Source organism: Oncorhynchus mykiss, chromosome 8 (genome assembly GCF_057628025.1).
Source record: "Oncorhynchus mykiss isolate SJ-2025 chromosome 8, ASM5762802v1, whole genome shotgun sequence".
Classification (NCBI taxonomy): Eukaryota; Metazoa; Chordata; class Actinopteri; order Salmoniformes; family Salmonidae; genus Oncorhynchus; species Oncorhynchus mykiss.
In genome coordinates this window covers 40,184,943-40,201,014 of record NC_143029.1, presented here as the reverse complement: position 1 = coordinate 40,201,014, position 16,072 = coordinate 40,184,943, and the positions used below count along the sequence as shown (strand labels likewise).

Below are 16,072 nucleotides of genomic sequence, written 5' to 3'. Positions count from 1 at the left end.
TGTCTGGCCTGCCAATATTGTTATTCTCAGACCAAATTTATATTTAAGTCGAGCTTTGATAACAAAATAGATCAGTTGGTGTAGCACTTGCGAAGAACAGCTGAGCATAAACTGAACTCATTTGCAAATAATTAGCTTTTATGTTTTCCTAGACTGACAGTACCTTCATCTGATGGGTCATGCTGCTTTCAAGACAACTGGGAACTCGGTGAAAAAAACTAGGTCAAGTCATGACGTCAGTGACCTTTAGGTCAGAAAGTCGGAGCTCTAGAAAGATGACAGAGTTTCCGTCTTAGAAGTCTGTCACGAACCGGCTCAAAGCCCGTAACAAACATGGAGATAACGTGGAGATAAGGAATAACAAAAATATATTTATTAACTGAGGTAACCTAGATACAATTAACAATGGTGTGTGTATTCAGTCATCAGTAGTGTAAGTGAGTGGTTGCATGTATATAGGTGATAATGAGGAGTGTTGAAAGATGCCAAAGCAATCAAACAAAACCGGCCCCAAAAAATGCCACAACCAAAATCAATGCAGTGTGTCTGCACTGCTTGGCAGGTAGCCTAGTGGTTAGGGTGTTGGGCCAGTAACCGTAAAGGTTGACTTGCCTAGTTAAATAAAAGTTACATTTATTTTGAAATCAACAAAAATATACACTGCTCAAAAAAATAAAGGGAACACTAAAATAACACATCCTAGATCGGAATGAATGAAATATTCTTATTAAATTATTTTTTCTTTACATAGTTGAATGTGCCGACAACAAAATCACACAAAAATTATCAATGGAAATCAAATGTATCAACCCATGGAGGTCTGGATTTGGAGTCACACTTAAAATTAATGTGGAAAACCACACTACAGGCTGATCCAACTATGATGTAATGTCCTTAAAACAAGTAAAAATGAGGCTCAGTAGTGTGTGTGGCCTCCACGTGCCTGCATGACCTCCCTACAACGCCTGGGCATGCTCCTGATCCTGAGGGATCTCCTCCCAGACCTGGACTAAAGCATCCGCCAACTCCTGGACAGTCTGTGGTGCAACGTGGCGTTGGTGGATGGAGCGAGACATGATGTCCCAGATGTGCTCAATTGGATTCAGGTCTGGGGAACGGGCGGGCCAGTCCATAGCATCAATGCCTTCCTCTTGCAGGAACTGCTGACACACTCCAGCCATATGAGGTCTAGCATTGTCTTGCATTAGGAGGAACCCAGGGCCAACCGCACCAGCATATAGTCTCACAAGTTGTCTGAGGATCTCATCTCGGTACCTAATGGCAGTCAGGCTACCTCTGGTGAGCTCATGGAGGGCTGTGCGGCCCCAAAGAAATGCCACCCCACACCACTGACCCACCGCCAAACCGGTCATGCTGGAGGATGTTGCAGGCAGCAGAATGTTCTCCACGGCGTCTCCAGAATCTGTCACGTCTGTCACATGTGCTCAGTGTGAACCTGCTTCCATCTGTGAAGAGCACAGGGCACCAGTGGTGAATTTGCCAATCTTGGTGTTCTCTGGCAAATGCCAAACGTCCTGCACGGTGTTGGGCTGTAAGCACAACCCCTACCTGTGGACGTCGGGCCCTCATACCACCCTCATGGAGTCTGTTTCTGACCGTTTGAGCAGACACATGCACATTTGTGGCCTGCTGGAGGTAATTTTGCAGGGCTCTGGCAGTGCTCCTCCTGCTCCTCCTTGCACAAAGGTGGAGGTAGCGGTTCTGCTGCTGGGTTGTTGCCCTCCTACGGCCTCCTCCACGTCTCCTGATGTACTGGCCTGTCTCCTGTACTGGCCTGTCTCCTGTTCTGGCCTGTCACCGCCAGCATTCAAAAGTGACAAAAACATCAGCCAGGAAGCATAGGAACTGAGAAGTGGTCTGTGGTCACCACCTGCAGAGCCACTCCTTTATTGGGGGTGTCTTGCTAATTGCCTATAATTTCCACCTGTTGTCTATTCCATTTGCACAACAGCATGTGAAATTTATTGTCAATCAGTGTTGCTTCTTAAGTGTACAGTTTTATTTCACAGAAGTGTGATGACTTGGAGTTACATTGTGTTGTTTAAGTGTTCCCTTTATTTTTTTGAGCAGTGTATATTCAAAGTAGCCACCCTTTGCCTTGATGACAGCTTTGCACACTCTTGGCATTCTCTCAACCAGCTTCATAAGGTAATCAATCACCTGGAACGCATTTCAAGTAACAGGTGTGCCTTGTTAAAAGTACATTTGTGGAATTTCTTTCCTTCTTAATGCGTTTGAGCCAATCAGTTGTGTTGTGACAAGGTAGGCGTGGTATACAGAAGATAGACCAATTTGGTAAAATACCAAGTCCATATATTGGCAAGAACAGCTTAAATAAGCAAAGAGAAACGACAGTCCATCATTACTTTCAAACATGAAGGTCAGTCTATCCGCAAAATTTCAAGAACTTTGAAAGTTTCTTCAAGTGCAGTTGCAAAAACCATCAAGAGCTATGATGAAACTAGCTCTCATGAGGACCGCCACAGAAAAGGAAGTCCCAGAGTTACCTCTACTGCAGAGGATAAGTTCATTAGAGTTAACTGCACCTCAGAATGCAGCCCAAATAAATGCTTCACAGAGTTGAAGTAACACTTTTTTGGTTACTAAATTCCATATGTGTTTTTTCATAGTTTTGATGTCTTCACTATTATTCTACAATGTAGAAAATATTAAAAAATAAAGAAAAAACCTTGAATGAGTAGGTGTGTCCAAACTTTTGACTGGTACTGCATATATATGTTTTATATTCTAACGGTTATTGACTGGCCAACTACAGTCATCCAAAATTCAATGACCGTCACAGCCCTAATAGTGACCAGTGTGAAAAACATCAATCAGATGTGTCTCTGTTCTGTGGCATCATAATTAGAGATGCACCGATATGACATTTTTGGCCGATACCGATATCCGATACTTTCCTTGCCAAAAAAAACAACAACCCGATACCGATAATCGATATTAAACATTTTAGCGGCCTTTTAAGCATTCTACTACAGTTAAATAGTTAACACACACACATGGACGCAGCGGTCTAAGGCACTGCATCTCAGTGCAAGAGGCGTCACTACAGTCCATGATTGGGAGTCCCATAGAGCGGCGCGCAATTGGCCCAGCGTCGTCCGGGTTTGGGGGGGTAGGCCGTCATTGTAAATAAGAATTTGTTCTTAACTGTCTTGTCTAGTTAAATGAAGGTTACACACACACACACACACCCCACACTGACCAAAAAGTTATTTGGTTGGCAATTACGTATGTCCCCATTACCTGTAAAACATAATCAAAACCTATTTCTTTCACTTACTTTTGTGCTGTTTCGTTGTTCATTTGTTCAGTAGTGTCATTCTCAAACAGGATTTCTCTGGAGCACCGTTTGGATCTTTGTGTGTCAAAAACATTCTATTTAACACTATTTGACGTGTCAAATAAGCTTGTTGACCAATCAGGACTTGAACATGACTGCACGTCACATAACAAAACAATGTTCTTCCCCAACAACATAGCAAAACGACATAATCTGTTTCAGTAGCAATAGTTAGCTAGCTAACTATATAGCTAGGTGTCATCATCTAAAATAACCGTAATTTATAAGACAGTTCTTATTTGATTAATGGTGGTCGGACGCATCTATGTGAAGCTAGCCACAATAAGGATTAGCCACAATAGTGGACTTTGCGGTTAGCCTTCAAAATAAAAGTATTGCATAATTCTACTATTTGTATTCATTTGCATCACTGTCAATGACATACTTTTATTTTGAAGGCAAACCGCAAATTCCACTATTGTGCCTAATCCTTATTGCGGCTAGCTTCACAAGACATAGCCCGGTACGGTCGAGCCTCATTAGTCAGATGAAGCTAGCTGGCTGCTTACAACGTTAGCTTTGGGCAACAGGGTTAAGTTGCTGGCTAGATATGTATTTTCATGAACTGAAGTTCAATTTCAATAGGCGAACAACAAGTGGCAACCTAGCTAATACTTACTCACAAGGATTCCTAAATCATTTCTAATGAAAATGACTGCAGTTTTTACTGGTCATTGTTTTCAGGCTGGTTGTATTGGTGCTAGCTAGGTACCAAGCTAAAGCTAGCTACACCAGAAGTTGCAGTCAAACAAATTATGCTTTATTACCAACGCGGTATTGTAAACACATCGTTCGTGGCCGGTGTTTGCTTGTTTGCTGACTTTTTTGCACAGCTTTGACAGCTGTATCTTTTTTGACATGCAAAGACCCACACGGAGTTCAATAGTATGTATGTCGTGAAGCTAATAGCAGTGACTCAACTACCGTGTAACTCCGGTAGGGCAACATCGGAAAAATAGCGCACTTGGTAGTGTTAACCGGTGCTCGACCAGTCGGCAAAAGCCAACATCACCCACGACCGAGAACCATTGATTGTCAAGGGCAATGAATTCCATTATCTTGGCTTTAATGGATTTCGCCTTTGGTCTCACTGAAATTGTGTTACTCTTTCAAATGACTGCTCGACTTGTTGACTGCTCGATCCACACAGCAGACATTGTGGGCTAGGTTAGGAATGCTGTGTAGCGCAACATTTTACGTGGCGTCATATAGGTAGGTATGCACGGTAGCTTTGACATCGGTTTTGCACATCAGGCATTAAATACGACATCGGCCGATACCGATGTTGGCATTTTTAGCTAATATTGGCCGATTCCGATATGTTCACCGATATATCGTGCAGCCCTAATCATAATGACATTATTGGTGCTAAAACATCCATTAAAAGACCACATGCCCCAGTCTCAGGAATTCTAAGGGAGGATGTGTGAACGGCTGTGGCTTGCAGTCACCTATGGAGGAGGTGTCACACTAGTGTTTCTGTGTGTGTGTGTGTGTGTGTGTGTGTGTGTGTGTGTGTGTGTGTGTGTGTGTGTGTGTGTGTGTGTGTGTGTGTGCGTTCCATCTGCAGGCAGGAGAAAGACATCAAAGAGCACTGCTAGACATTTGCCTCCAAAGTACTACATCTGGTAAAATCGCCTGGCTGGAGTCCCAGGTCTCCCACCCGAGTCAGAGGCCAGAAGACACTTTCATCAATTACACACACCCCACACAAAGAAACACACACACACCTCTGTCTCTATCTTCAGTGCTAGGCCCTTTCACACTCCATTCACATATACTGAGCCAGACGAGACCAAATTAACAATACCAAATTAACACGTTGATTTTCAAACGACACACCATTCACACTGGGAAAAGACCAAAACACATTTGCTCTTCTGATCAATCAGATCCAATGACCCACACACGTCAAGATGGCTGTGTCACCCTGGCCCCTAACAAAAAACATGAGGGAAAGGTGACTATGTAGATGAGCGTGACCTTTTCCATATCTTAATTGCAGGATTTGCCATGCACTTTAGGTAGATGTGGATTGGTATAGGCCTATGTGGACTACGATTGCTAGACATCAAAGTGATATTAGTAGTCAAAACAGTGGCAATTATTATTCCAACGCTTGAAGGTCCGCACTGATAACGGACTAACAAGAAAAACTTACAATTAAATATTTTCAGTCCTGAAATGTGACAATCTGATTTGAGAAATGCAATTTGCAACAATGTTTCTCATCATAACCTTCCCAAAGTAACATTCCCATTACAGTAGCACAGCAACAAGTGTTTCGGGCATTATGATTATTACAGCCGTGCTCAACTCATCTAAAACTTAATGAACTCTTACGAAAAAAGACTGCAGTTAGAGTGCAGTACAACTGCAGTTATAAACTGGGTGGTTTGAGCCCATTCGGATTGGCTAAAAGCCGTGGTATATGAGACCGTATACCACGGGTATGGCAAAACATTTAGTTTTACTGCTCTAATTACATTGGTAACCAGCTTATAATAGCAATAAGGCTCCTCGGGGGTTTGTGATACATGGCCAATATACCACTGCTAAGGGATGTGTCCAGGCACTCCGCGTTGCGCCTTCATATATTGGCCATATACCACACATCCGCTCCTCCTCTGGCCTTATTGCTTAATTAGGGTGCAGTATAACTGCAGTATGCTGCAAATATTGCCTCCAAAATAATACTGTTTTTACTGAAGTTATTTTGCAGTGTAACTGCAGTTACAGTGCGGTATAACTGTAGTACACTGCAGCTATTCTGCAATTGCTGCGTCCAAAATACTACAGTCCACTGCAGTTACTGCACTTTTACTGCAGTTTCAAAACAGCAATATTTTTTTATAAGGGAACTGTTACAATGGTGTAACAATGCGACAGCGCAGTTAAATCAACGAATTGTAACGAATCTTGATCTGCAAAGGTGTAACCACGGACATCTTCGCAGCTCAAGCGGAATTTAATGATAGCACACAAACAGTTACTTTTTCACCTCAAGAGCAACATACCATTTTCATAGGATTCCAAGTTTCATTCAAATCCGATCACCTCAAATACAGAAGAGCTCCCCGTGAACAGGTTGAAGAAGGGAAATGCCCGAATCCGAAACCCACACGTTGGGCATGGAGGATGGAAAGTAAACGTTGAGCTTGGCGCTTTGAGAAATAGAACCGCTTCCCTTGCGTTGTTGTTTTGGGACGTGATTTAACCCTACTAGCATCAACCACTGAATGAGCAAAGACTGTCCCCCTTTGAGGACCACAGTTGAAAAGCTTTTATCAGTTGGTTGTTACCTTCCTGTCTCCCCTCCCCCAAACCAAACTGCCCCCAAACTTACCAGCATCCCCATCACGTCTGTCCAGAGTTTGGAAAAACTGTCAGACACCGCGCCGCCCGCCTCGGGTTCTACGAAAGCGGCTGCCTGGTCGCCTTGGCCCTCCATAATGTCTATGGTTATGAAGTATTGCCTTTAGCGCACATTTAATCCGTGACCATACACAATTGGTTGGCTACAAAAACGGTGGCGACCCGTGGTGGGTGACAGACACCTCTGCTTGAGAAAGTTTTCCCTGTCTCAGCCTTGTCCCTGTCTCATTCAGTATTCATTCCCTGGGAGAAAAAATGACTGTAGGCTTGAACGCTCTCCAAATACCCCCAGACCTGCTTGTGAAGTGAAACAAGTGCCCTAAAACTCCGGGGCAAGTTGAATATGTGCCCTTTACGCGAATACATGCACTACATATTGCAATAACACTTATACAGCTCAGTCAACACAGCAGAAGCCTGGTTCCAATTGCATGGATTCCATATGAAAAGTTCACTTGGTTGAGCTCCCCGCAGCACCGTGCCCTTGCACTGAAAATATCCACCTAGTTATCTTATTCCACTATGTCCGGAGAGAACGAAGTCAAAACGAATAAAAAAACTCAATCGCGAATTTAGAGAAATATTTCCATTTAACAGCAAAGTAAGAGAAAACGCCCGAAGACCTTTTTCCTTGTCCGTAATTATCCACGCTCCCTCCTCCAACAGTGATCTCCAGCAACAGTTCGCTCTAGTTCACCCGACTGCTGTAGCAGCTCACTCCTCCCAGCAAAAACACTTCGACAACAGAAAAGTCCTCTGGTGTCAGTCTCCTCTGCTCTAACCAAAGAAAATCTTCAATGGATGTAGTATAATTCGCAAACTTCTCAAAGCCAGTAAAGGTGGTGGGACGTTGCCAGATGGACGTACACTACTGGAGTGTACAAAACATTAGGAACACCTGCTCTTTTCCAACATATAGACCAATGACGGGCCAAATTAGGCCCGCAGGGTAATTTTAACAAAAATACACAACTAAAAACTACCGAGGTGCAATTTTCGAAATGTGTTTGTACATCAGCAGTCACTTAATTAGAACTGGCAGCAAAACATTTTTAGATTGGTAAATTTGTAGCGAATGGTCGAATTGGGGCCCATTAATCAACAGTTATCATTTTAAAAACAGCAAACATTTGCCTCCACCCTTTGGAAAAATGTGTAGAATTGCAAGAAAATAAAACTACATTTCTTTTCTCTCTGCCTGCGGAGAAAATGTGTAATATTGCATTCAATTAGTTATAAAATGGCATAATATTATCTCTGCACAAAGACAAAATGTGTTCAATTTCAGGAAATATGGATACCGGTATTCAGATCCACGAGCCATGCCCGATGACTTTAGCCTGTTCTGAGTGCAAAAGGGGGTGCAACTCAATTTTAGGAAGGTGTTCCTAATTTTTTGTACACTCAGTTTATAAACCCTTTATTAGGCTACTGAGCGCTTGTCGTGTTGCTTTTCAACCATTCTCCACACAATTTTATCAAAACTAAATATTTTTAGGACGGGTGATGTACACCATGCCCTATTAGCAAATAAGGAAAACTTCACAGAGCCCAGAAAAAAGTATATAAAATGGAATAGACTACACATTGAATTTCTGAATATGTGTATAATGTATGGGTCCCACTGTACCACAGCAGTAACAGTGGAAAAACTACAAACCTGTCCACTACATTATAATATTTATGTAACTACATGTCATTATAAAACACTTGTGCAGCCGGAACGGCTTACAGGGTAGGAGCCTATCTCCCGTTTTTGTAGCATGAGGCAGCTTGATGTACACGTAAAAAAAAGACGCTAGTCTATCGCCAGGCCTTACCTCCTTAACGCTGATTGCCAAGTGGAGATGCATCAGGTCCCATTTTTACAGTCTTTGGTATGACTCGACCAACTCACAACCTTCCAATCTCAGGGCGAATGCTTTAACCACAAGGACACTGAATTGGTCCACTGCTTCATATAGGTTAGTGTAATTAGTGTAACAATGACAAGAAATCTGTAGAACGTTTATCCACTTATTTACAGTAGTTATCCCTATGGGTAAAACCAAATTATGCTGCATACAATTCTCAATTCTACAATAACTTTATCTTGCACCTGGCATACATCTCTGGATTATACATTGTGTTGAATGGATGATTAGGTGTTTGTGTTGCTCTTACTGGGCAACTACTGTAGCCAGGCCCACTGAATAAGTCTTGACTGTGTCTCAGTGTGTCTCTGGGCTGCCAGAAGCACGCGTCTCTGAGAGAGCAGCGTGTCTGGTGAACAGCAACAGCTGCCTGGTCTTGTGACAGATTCCAGAATAGAGAGAGAGAGAGATAGAGAGAGAGAGAGGACAATACAACCTAAAACCCTGGCCTACCATTGTGTCAAACACTAACATAACCACCAGTCATAACTTCTCCAAAATGTGGAATGGACAATGACACATTCGATCTGCCCCTGGGCTACTTAACTCCAAACTTTATGTCGTGAAACGTGATCAGAGGCTCTTTGAGGATTACAGGGGCGGTGTGTTATATTCCTGTAGGTGACGGTCGCTCCTCCATTCCCCTGTTCTCTCCACCACACACACTAATTGGCCTAATCTGCACAAACCACAGAGGCTAGGCTATGGACGGAGAATGTCTTCCACAGGCCTGTGACTAGCAGCAGCTTCTCAACAGTGTCCTGCTAACAGTCTAAACACATAAAACACAGGCTGCACAACCTCAGCTTTGTTCGACGTCCACTCAGGGTCATTCACCACTGACCCAGCCCTTACCCCCCCCCCCCCCCCGGGGCTGGGCACTGGCCCTGGGCTAGCCTGCCAGAGGGGAGCTCTGAAATGGTGGCAGTGGGAGGGTTTGGGATGGTGAGTATGTGTGTGTGCACATGCATATGTGCATGTGTGCTTATTTCCCTCACATTATTTTCCTACAACATCAGGTAATGTTGGAGGAAGCATGATTATGTCTCTAGAAGCACCACCACCAGCCTTCAACTGCTGAGGCGTTGTGTCCCTACTGGCAACCCCTCTCACTTCCTTGTTCCATCCTACCCTTCCCCCACTACAGGATAGGTTAGGACAGGTCACAGGATACGCCCCTCACTGTGCCCCACCTGTAATGGCTCAAACAGAGGGGTCAGCTTGCTAATGAGGGGAAAAGAGACAGTCTGTTGACTCAGAGCACACATTAAACACAGCCTCTGTTAATGCATAAAAGTGTGTGCGCGCGCGTGTGTGTGTGTACCTGGCTGTGTAATCTCGTTTCTTTTCCATCACCTCCAGATAGTAGGTGTCATGTTGCCAGATAAAACCCTCTGTTGAGGCAGTCAATACTGCACTTACTGCTTCCTTCACCAAGGCCGATCTCCATTGAATGTATCCAGCAGGGATAGGCAACTGTCAACTTTAGTTGAGGGTTAGAATAGTAGAATACACAAGGTGCAATTTCGAAATTTGGTTGTGTGCATCAGCTGTTTCTCAGTCACTGACGGGCACTCAATTAGCCCATGTAGCAAACATTTTGTAGATTGGTAAATGAGTCTAGCGGACAGCTATATACACTTGTAGTAATCAAGGTTGAATTACCGACCGGTGGGCCCCCATTGATTTTGTTTGTTACTCTCACTCTGATATATTAAAAACAGCAAATGTGTAGAATTGTAGCAAACTTGCAACATGTTGGCAAAATTAGTAGAATTGCAGGAAATTCACTTTAAAACAGAGGGGGAGACCAACAACATTTTGGTTTGGGCGCCCAAAAGGCTAGGGCCGGCTCTGATTGCATGAGTGGGTATGGATTTGGGTACATAAAAGACAAGCCTAGCTCGTAGTCTGCCCCACTTCAGAGTGAGGATGAAGAGGAGCAGGGAAGAGAAGTGTGTCCCTGGATAACATTAGAGCCCCGTGGCCCTGACAGACTTACAGATATTACACATGACATGATGACCCACATCCACACACAACTCACAACCAACCCTCTCACTAACATGTATGGGTCTTTTAGGCAACGTATAATAACATATCATCTATGTCACTCCTTTAGTCATCAACTCTGTGACAAAGACAACAGTCCTAAGGGGGAGCAGAGAGGAGATATGGTACATAAGAGGACAAAGAGGGAGTGGAGGAAGATAAAGTGAGGCAGAGGAGTGCTGGACCTCCCCAGTTAGTGAAAGTGACCCATGGAGGTCAGTGGCCCCTGGCCTGAAAATAGCCCCCAGGGGTCATGACCCTGTCGGGCAGGACAGATAAACAATCTGGTGGAGGGACAGACCCAACCAGACACACAGGAAGACCTCTGTTTTATTACTGCACCACAGGATGCTAGGACCACAGAGAGAAATGGTAGTACCATGGTAGTACCATATCGGGACTGCTACAAGTTATGTACTTCTATGCTATGGGAACTACTACCGTGTAACAACAAAATATCTGTGGCATAGTATATTTAAAATGTGTTAAGTGAAAATATATATTTTAATTTCATTACTTTTTATGTTTCATTGCAAAGACAATCAATGTGGCACCAGGGTGATATGCAACAAAAAGTAAGTTTGTTTTAATCATATTTCTTCATATGTCTCTGGTTTCCTGGTTAGATAAATAAAAATATACATTTGATTTGTATTTTAAGGGCAGTCTTTCTCCCAGTCATCCCTGTGTTGTAGCTATTCTAATTAAGCCCTGTGTTTCTCATTTCCTAATTCTTTCACATGATAATTGGGGACCATGGTTCTCCAGCCTGGTCTCATACATATGTAACCTATTAAATGTAAATACGGGACACTCAAATTAAAAGGGAAAGGGAAGGGGGATACTTAGTAGGTTGCAAAACTGAATGCATTCAACTGAAATGTGTCTTCAGCATATAACCCAACCCGTCTGAATCATATTAGAATGGTATGTTACGTTTGGTATGGTTACATTAGACAGAAGGTTTCTTAAGACAAAACAAAATTAGGGTGGTGGTTGGGGTAGAGGGGTTGGTGTATGAAAACAAATTTCTAGCAACCTTAAGGTTGTGTGTTTGAATCTCATCACAGACAACTGTAATATTTCAGCAACTTTTCAACTACTTACTACTTTTTAGCTACTTTGCAATTACTTAGCATGTTAACTAACCATTCCCTTAAGCCTTTAACCTAACTCCTAACCTTAACCCTAACCTTAATCCGTTACCCCTAATCTCTGACCCCAATTCTAGCTAATGTTAGCGTTAGCCACTTAGCTAACGTTAGCTACAACAAATTGAAATTTGTAACATATTGTACAAATTGCAAGTCGTAGCATATCATATAAATTGTCATTTGTAACATATCATATGAAATGGATGATGGATATCTACAAATTAATACATACCATACTAAAAGTAACATATCATACTATTCGGAGTGTCCCGGATTTACGTTTACTATGTTACTATGAGTCCAGGTTGGGTTCTCTGTCATTATACCACGAATACTAGTTTCCTGATTGTCCTGTAACGCACAGTATATCAGCACGGTAGATTTCAATGGCTACAGTTCATTCTTACATGTTCTACGTTTGAGCTGCTTTTGAAAGCAAAAATCGAATTGAAAACATTTTTGGCATTGTTGAATTCAATTTTCATAATAGCAAGCTTCGACTGATGGTTTGTTTGTTTGGTACATACAGTAAGGCAACTACTGTAGCTATCTAGTAAACTTGCTAGCTACTTCAGTGGATGTTGAACACATTTTTACCTGCAAATTAACACATTTTTAGCGGCAAATATGTTCAATTATAACCATGGTATAAAAGGGATAATCAACTCGGGGTTCTCTGGAAATGAATATGGTCCAGTTGCCAGGACTACGAATACAAATTCCATCTAGACACTGTTGCCATAGAGCACACAAAAAACTATACATACCTCGGCCTAAACATCAGCGCCACAGGTAACTTCATCAAAGCTGTGAACGATCTGAGAGGGTCATCTATGCTATCAAAAGGAACATAAAATTCAACATACCAATTAGGATCTGGCAAAATATACTTGAATCAGTTATATAACCCACTGCCCTTTATGGTTGTGAGGTCTGGGGTCCACTCACCAACCAAGAATTCACTAAATGGGACAAACACCAAATTGAGACTCTGCAGGCAGAATTCTGCAAAAAATATCAGCGTACAACGTAAATCACCAAATAATCCATGCAGAGCAGAATTAGGCCGCTACCCGCTAATGATCAAAATCCCGGAAAGAGCCATTAAATTCTACAATGACCTAAAAGAAAGTGATTCTCAAACCTTCCATAACAAAGCCATCACCTACAGAGAAATAAAACTGGCAAAGAGCCCCCTAAGCAAGCATGTCCTGGGGCTCTGTTCACAAACACAAACAGACGCCACAGAGCCCCAGGACAGCAACACAATTAGACCCAACCAAATCATGAGAAAACAAAAAGAGAATTACTTGACACATTGGAAATAATTTACAAAAAAGCAGAGCAAACTAGAATGCTATTTGGCCCTAAACAGAGAGTACACAGTGGCAGAATACCTGACCACTGTGACTGGCCCAAAATGAAGGAAATCTTTGACTAGGTACAGACTCAGTGAGCATAGCCTTGCTATTGAGAAAGGCCTCTGAAGGCAGACCTGGTTCTCAAGAGAGGACGGACTATGTGCACACTGCCCACAAAATGAGGTTGAAACTGAGCTGCACTACCTAACCTCCTGCCAAATGTATGACAATATTATTTCCCTCAGATTACACAGACCCACAAAGAATTCAAAAACAAATCTAACTTTGATAAACTCCCATATTGTAACGGATGTCGTCGGGAGAAAGAGAGGAGGACCAAAGGGCAGCGTGGTAAGTGTTCATGATGATGTTTAATTAAAACTCAGAACACTAAACAATAAATGACAACGTGAATTTACAAAACCGAAACAGTACCGTGTGGCCCAAACACTCACACCCACAAACCAAAAGTGAAACCCAGGTTACCTAAGTATGATTCTCAATCAGAGACAACTAACGACACCTACCTCTGATTGAGAACCATACTAGGCCGAACACAAAAACCAACATAGAAAAACAAACATAGACTGCCCACCCCAACTCACGCCCTGACCATACTAAAACAAAGACAAAAACAAAGGAACTAAGGTCAGAACGTGACATATCTACTGGGTGAAATACCACAGTGTGCAATCACAGCAGCAAGATTTGTGACCTGTTGCCACAAGAAAAGGCCAACCAGTGAAGAACAAACACCATTGTAAATACAACCTATATTTATGTTCATTTATTTCCCCTGTGTAAAGGAGAGTCGGGAAGCCAGTAAATAAACGGAACTTAAAACAAAACAAGAACCTCGAACAACACACAGACATGAAACAGAAACAATAATGCCTGGGGAAGGAACCAAAGGGAGAGACGTATATAGGGAAGGTAATCAGGGAAGTGATGGAGTCCAGGTAAGTCCGATGGTGACAGGAGTGGGCCATAATGAGCAGCCTGGTGACCTAGAGTCCGGAGAAGGAGCACACGTGACACCCTGTATATACTGTAGACATAATATGACATTTGAAATGTCTTTATTCTTTTGGAGTCTAATGTTTACGGTTCATTTTTATTGTTTATTTCACTTTTGTTTATTATCTATTTCACTTGCTTTGGCAACGTAAACATATGTTTCCCATGCCAATAAAGCCCCTTAAATCGTAATTGTAATTGAGAGAGAGAGAGAGAAAAAATGTGTGATAAGCAGCACAACACACAGCGATCAGTATGAAAACACTAAACACCGCACACAGCATATGGTATGTCAACATACATCATCTGAACAGGGAATGGTTATAGATGGTCGGTTAGAGCTGCTCAACTCTGGATAGGAATGCAATATGATAACTTACACACACTAAAATGGTTTCAGAATGCTACAGTTTGATAGAGACATTTTTGGATGATAACCCAATTGCATTCTTTGCTCAGACTGAGATGGGATGAGGATGAAATAGCTTGTTTGGGTTGAACGCCGAGGGCATGTGGCAACAAAACAACATGTAGGAAAACTGGTACTATTGTTAACTGAGGAGAGAAGCTTTACGTTGTGTATCCTTTGTCTGCACTATGATCGAATGTGTGTGTAGGAGAGAGTGTGCATGAGCATAAATCCATGCTCCAACATACACTTCTGACTTGCATATCACAATTAGTCATCCATGCAATCACAGACGTAAGGGGGATTTCAAGCCATTCATGTTTTGTCTCTTCTAAACCAGTAATACAGAACCAAATCATATTTCTGCTAAGCCTCCCAGATTCTCCATGCAATTTGAGTCCCCAGTGTCATGTGTTATGTGTGTGTGTGTATATATATATATATATATATATATATATATATATATATATATATATATATATATATATATATACAGTGGGGAGAACAAGTATTTGATACACTGCCAATTTTGCAGGTTTTCCTACTTACAAAGCATGTAGAGGTCTGTAATTTTTATCATAGGTACACTTCAACTGTGAGAGACGGAATCTAAAACAAAAATCCAGAAAATCACATTGTATGATTTTTAAATAATTAATTAGCATGTTATTGCATGACATAAGTATTTGATCACCAACCAACCAGTAAGAATTCCAGCTCTCACAGACCTGTTAGTTCTTTAAGAAGCCCTCCTGTTCCCCACTCATTACCTGTATTAACTGCACCTGTTTGAACTCGTTACCTGTATAAAAGACACCTGTCCACATACTCAATCAAACAGACTCCAACCTCTCCACAGTGGCCAAGACCAGAGAGGGTGTAAGGACATCAGGGATAAAATTGTAGACCTGCACAAGGCTGGAATGGGCTACAGGACAATAGGCAAGCAGCTTGGTGAGAAGGCAACAACTGCTGGTGCAATTATTAGAAAATGGAATAAGTTCAAGATGACGGTCAATCACCCTTGGTCTGAGGCTCCATGCAAGATCTCACCTCGTGGGCCATCAATGATCATAAGGAAGGTGAGGGATCAGCCCAGAACTACACGGCAGGACCTGGTCAATGACCTGAAGAGAGCTGGGACCACAGTCTCAATGGATTAAAATCCTGCAGCGCACGCAAAGTCCCCCTGCTCAAGCCAGCGCATGTCCAGGCCCGTCTGAAGTTTGCCAATTACCATCTGGATAATACAGAGGAGGAATGGGAGAAGGTCATGTGGTCTGATGAGACAAAAATAGAGCTTTTTGGTCTAAACTCCACTCGCCGTGTTTGGAGGAACAAGAAGGATGATTACAACTTCAAGAACACCATCCCAACCGTGAAGCATGGCAGTGGAAACATCCTTCTTT

General features: G+C 42.4%; 1 protein-coding gene across 8 annotated transcripts in view; it reads right to left on the bottom strand.

Moving 5' to 3' along the window:
• The window catches only part of LOC110529898 (SAM and SH3 domain-containing protein 1), a 333,014-nt gene that overhangs the window by 100,291 nt on the left and 216,651 nt on the right, over positions 1-16,072 (bottom strand). The window contains exon 1 of one of the 8 annotated variants that reach the window (XM_036985459.2): positions 6,729-8,104. The exons of 4 other annotated variants lie outside the window; for them this stretch is intronic. In XM_036985459.2, the coding sequence (XP_036841354.2) occupies positions 6,729-6,833 (105 nt within the window). In that variant the 5' untranslated portion in view covers positions 6,834-8,104. 3 more of the 8 variants (XM_090243416.1, XM_036985460.2, XM_090243417.1) reach the window with 3 other exon arrangements.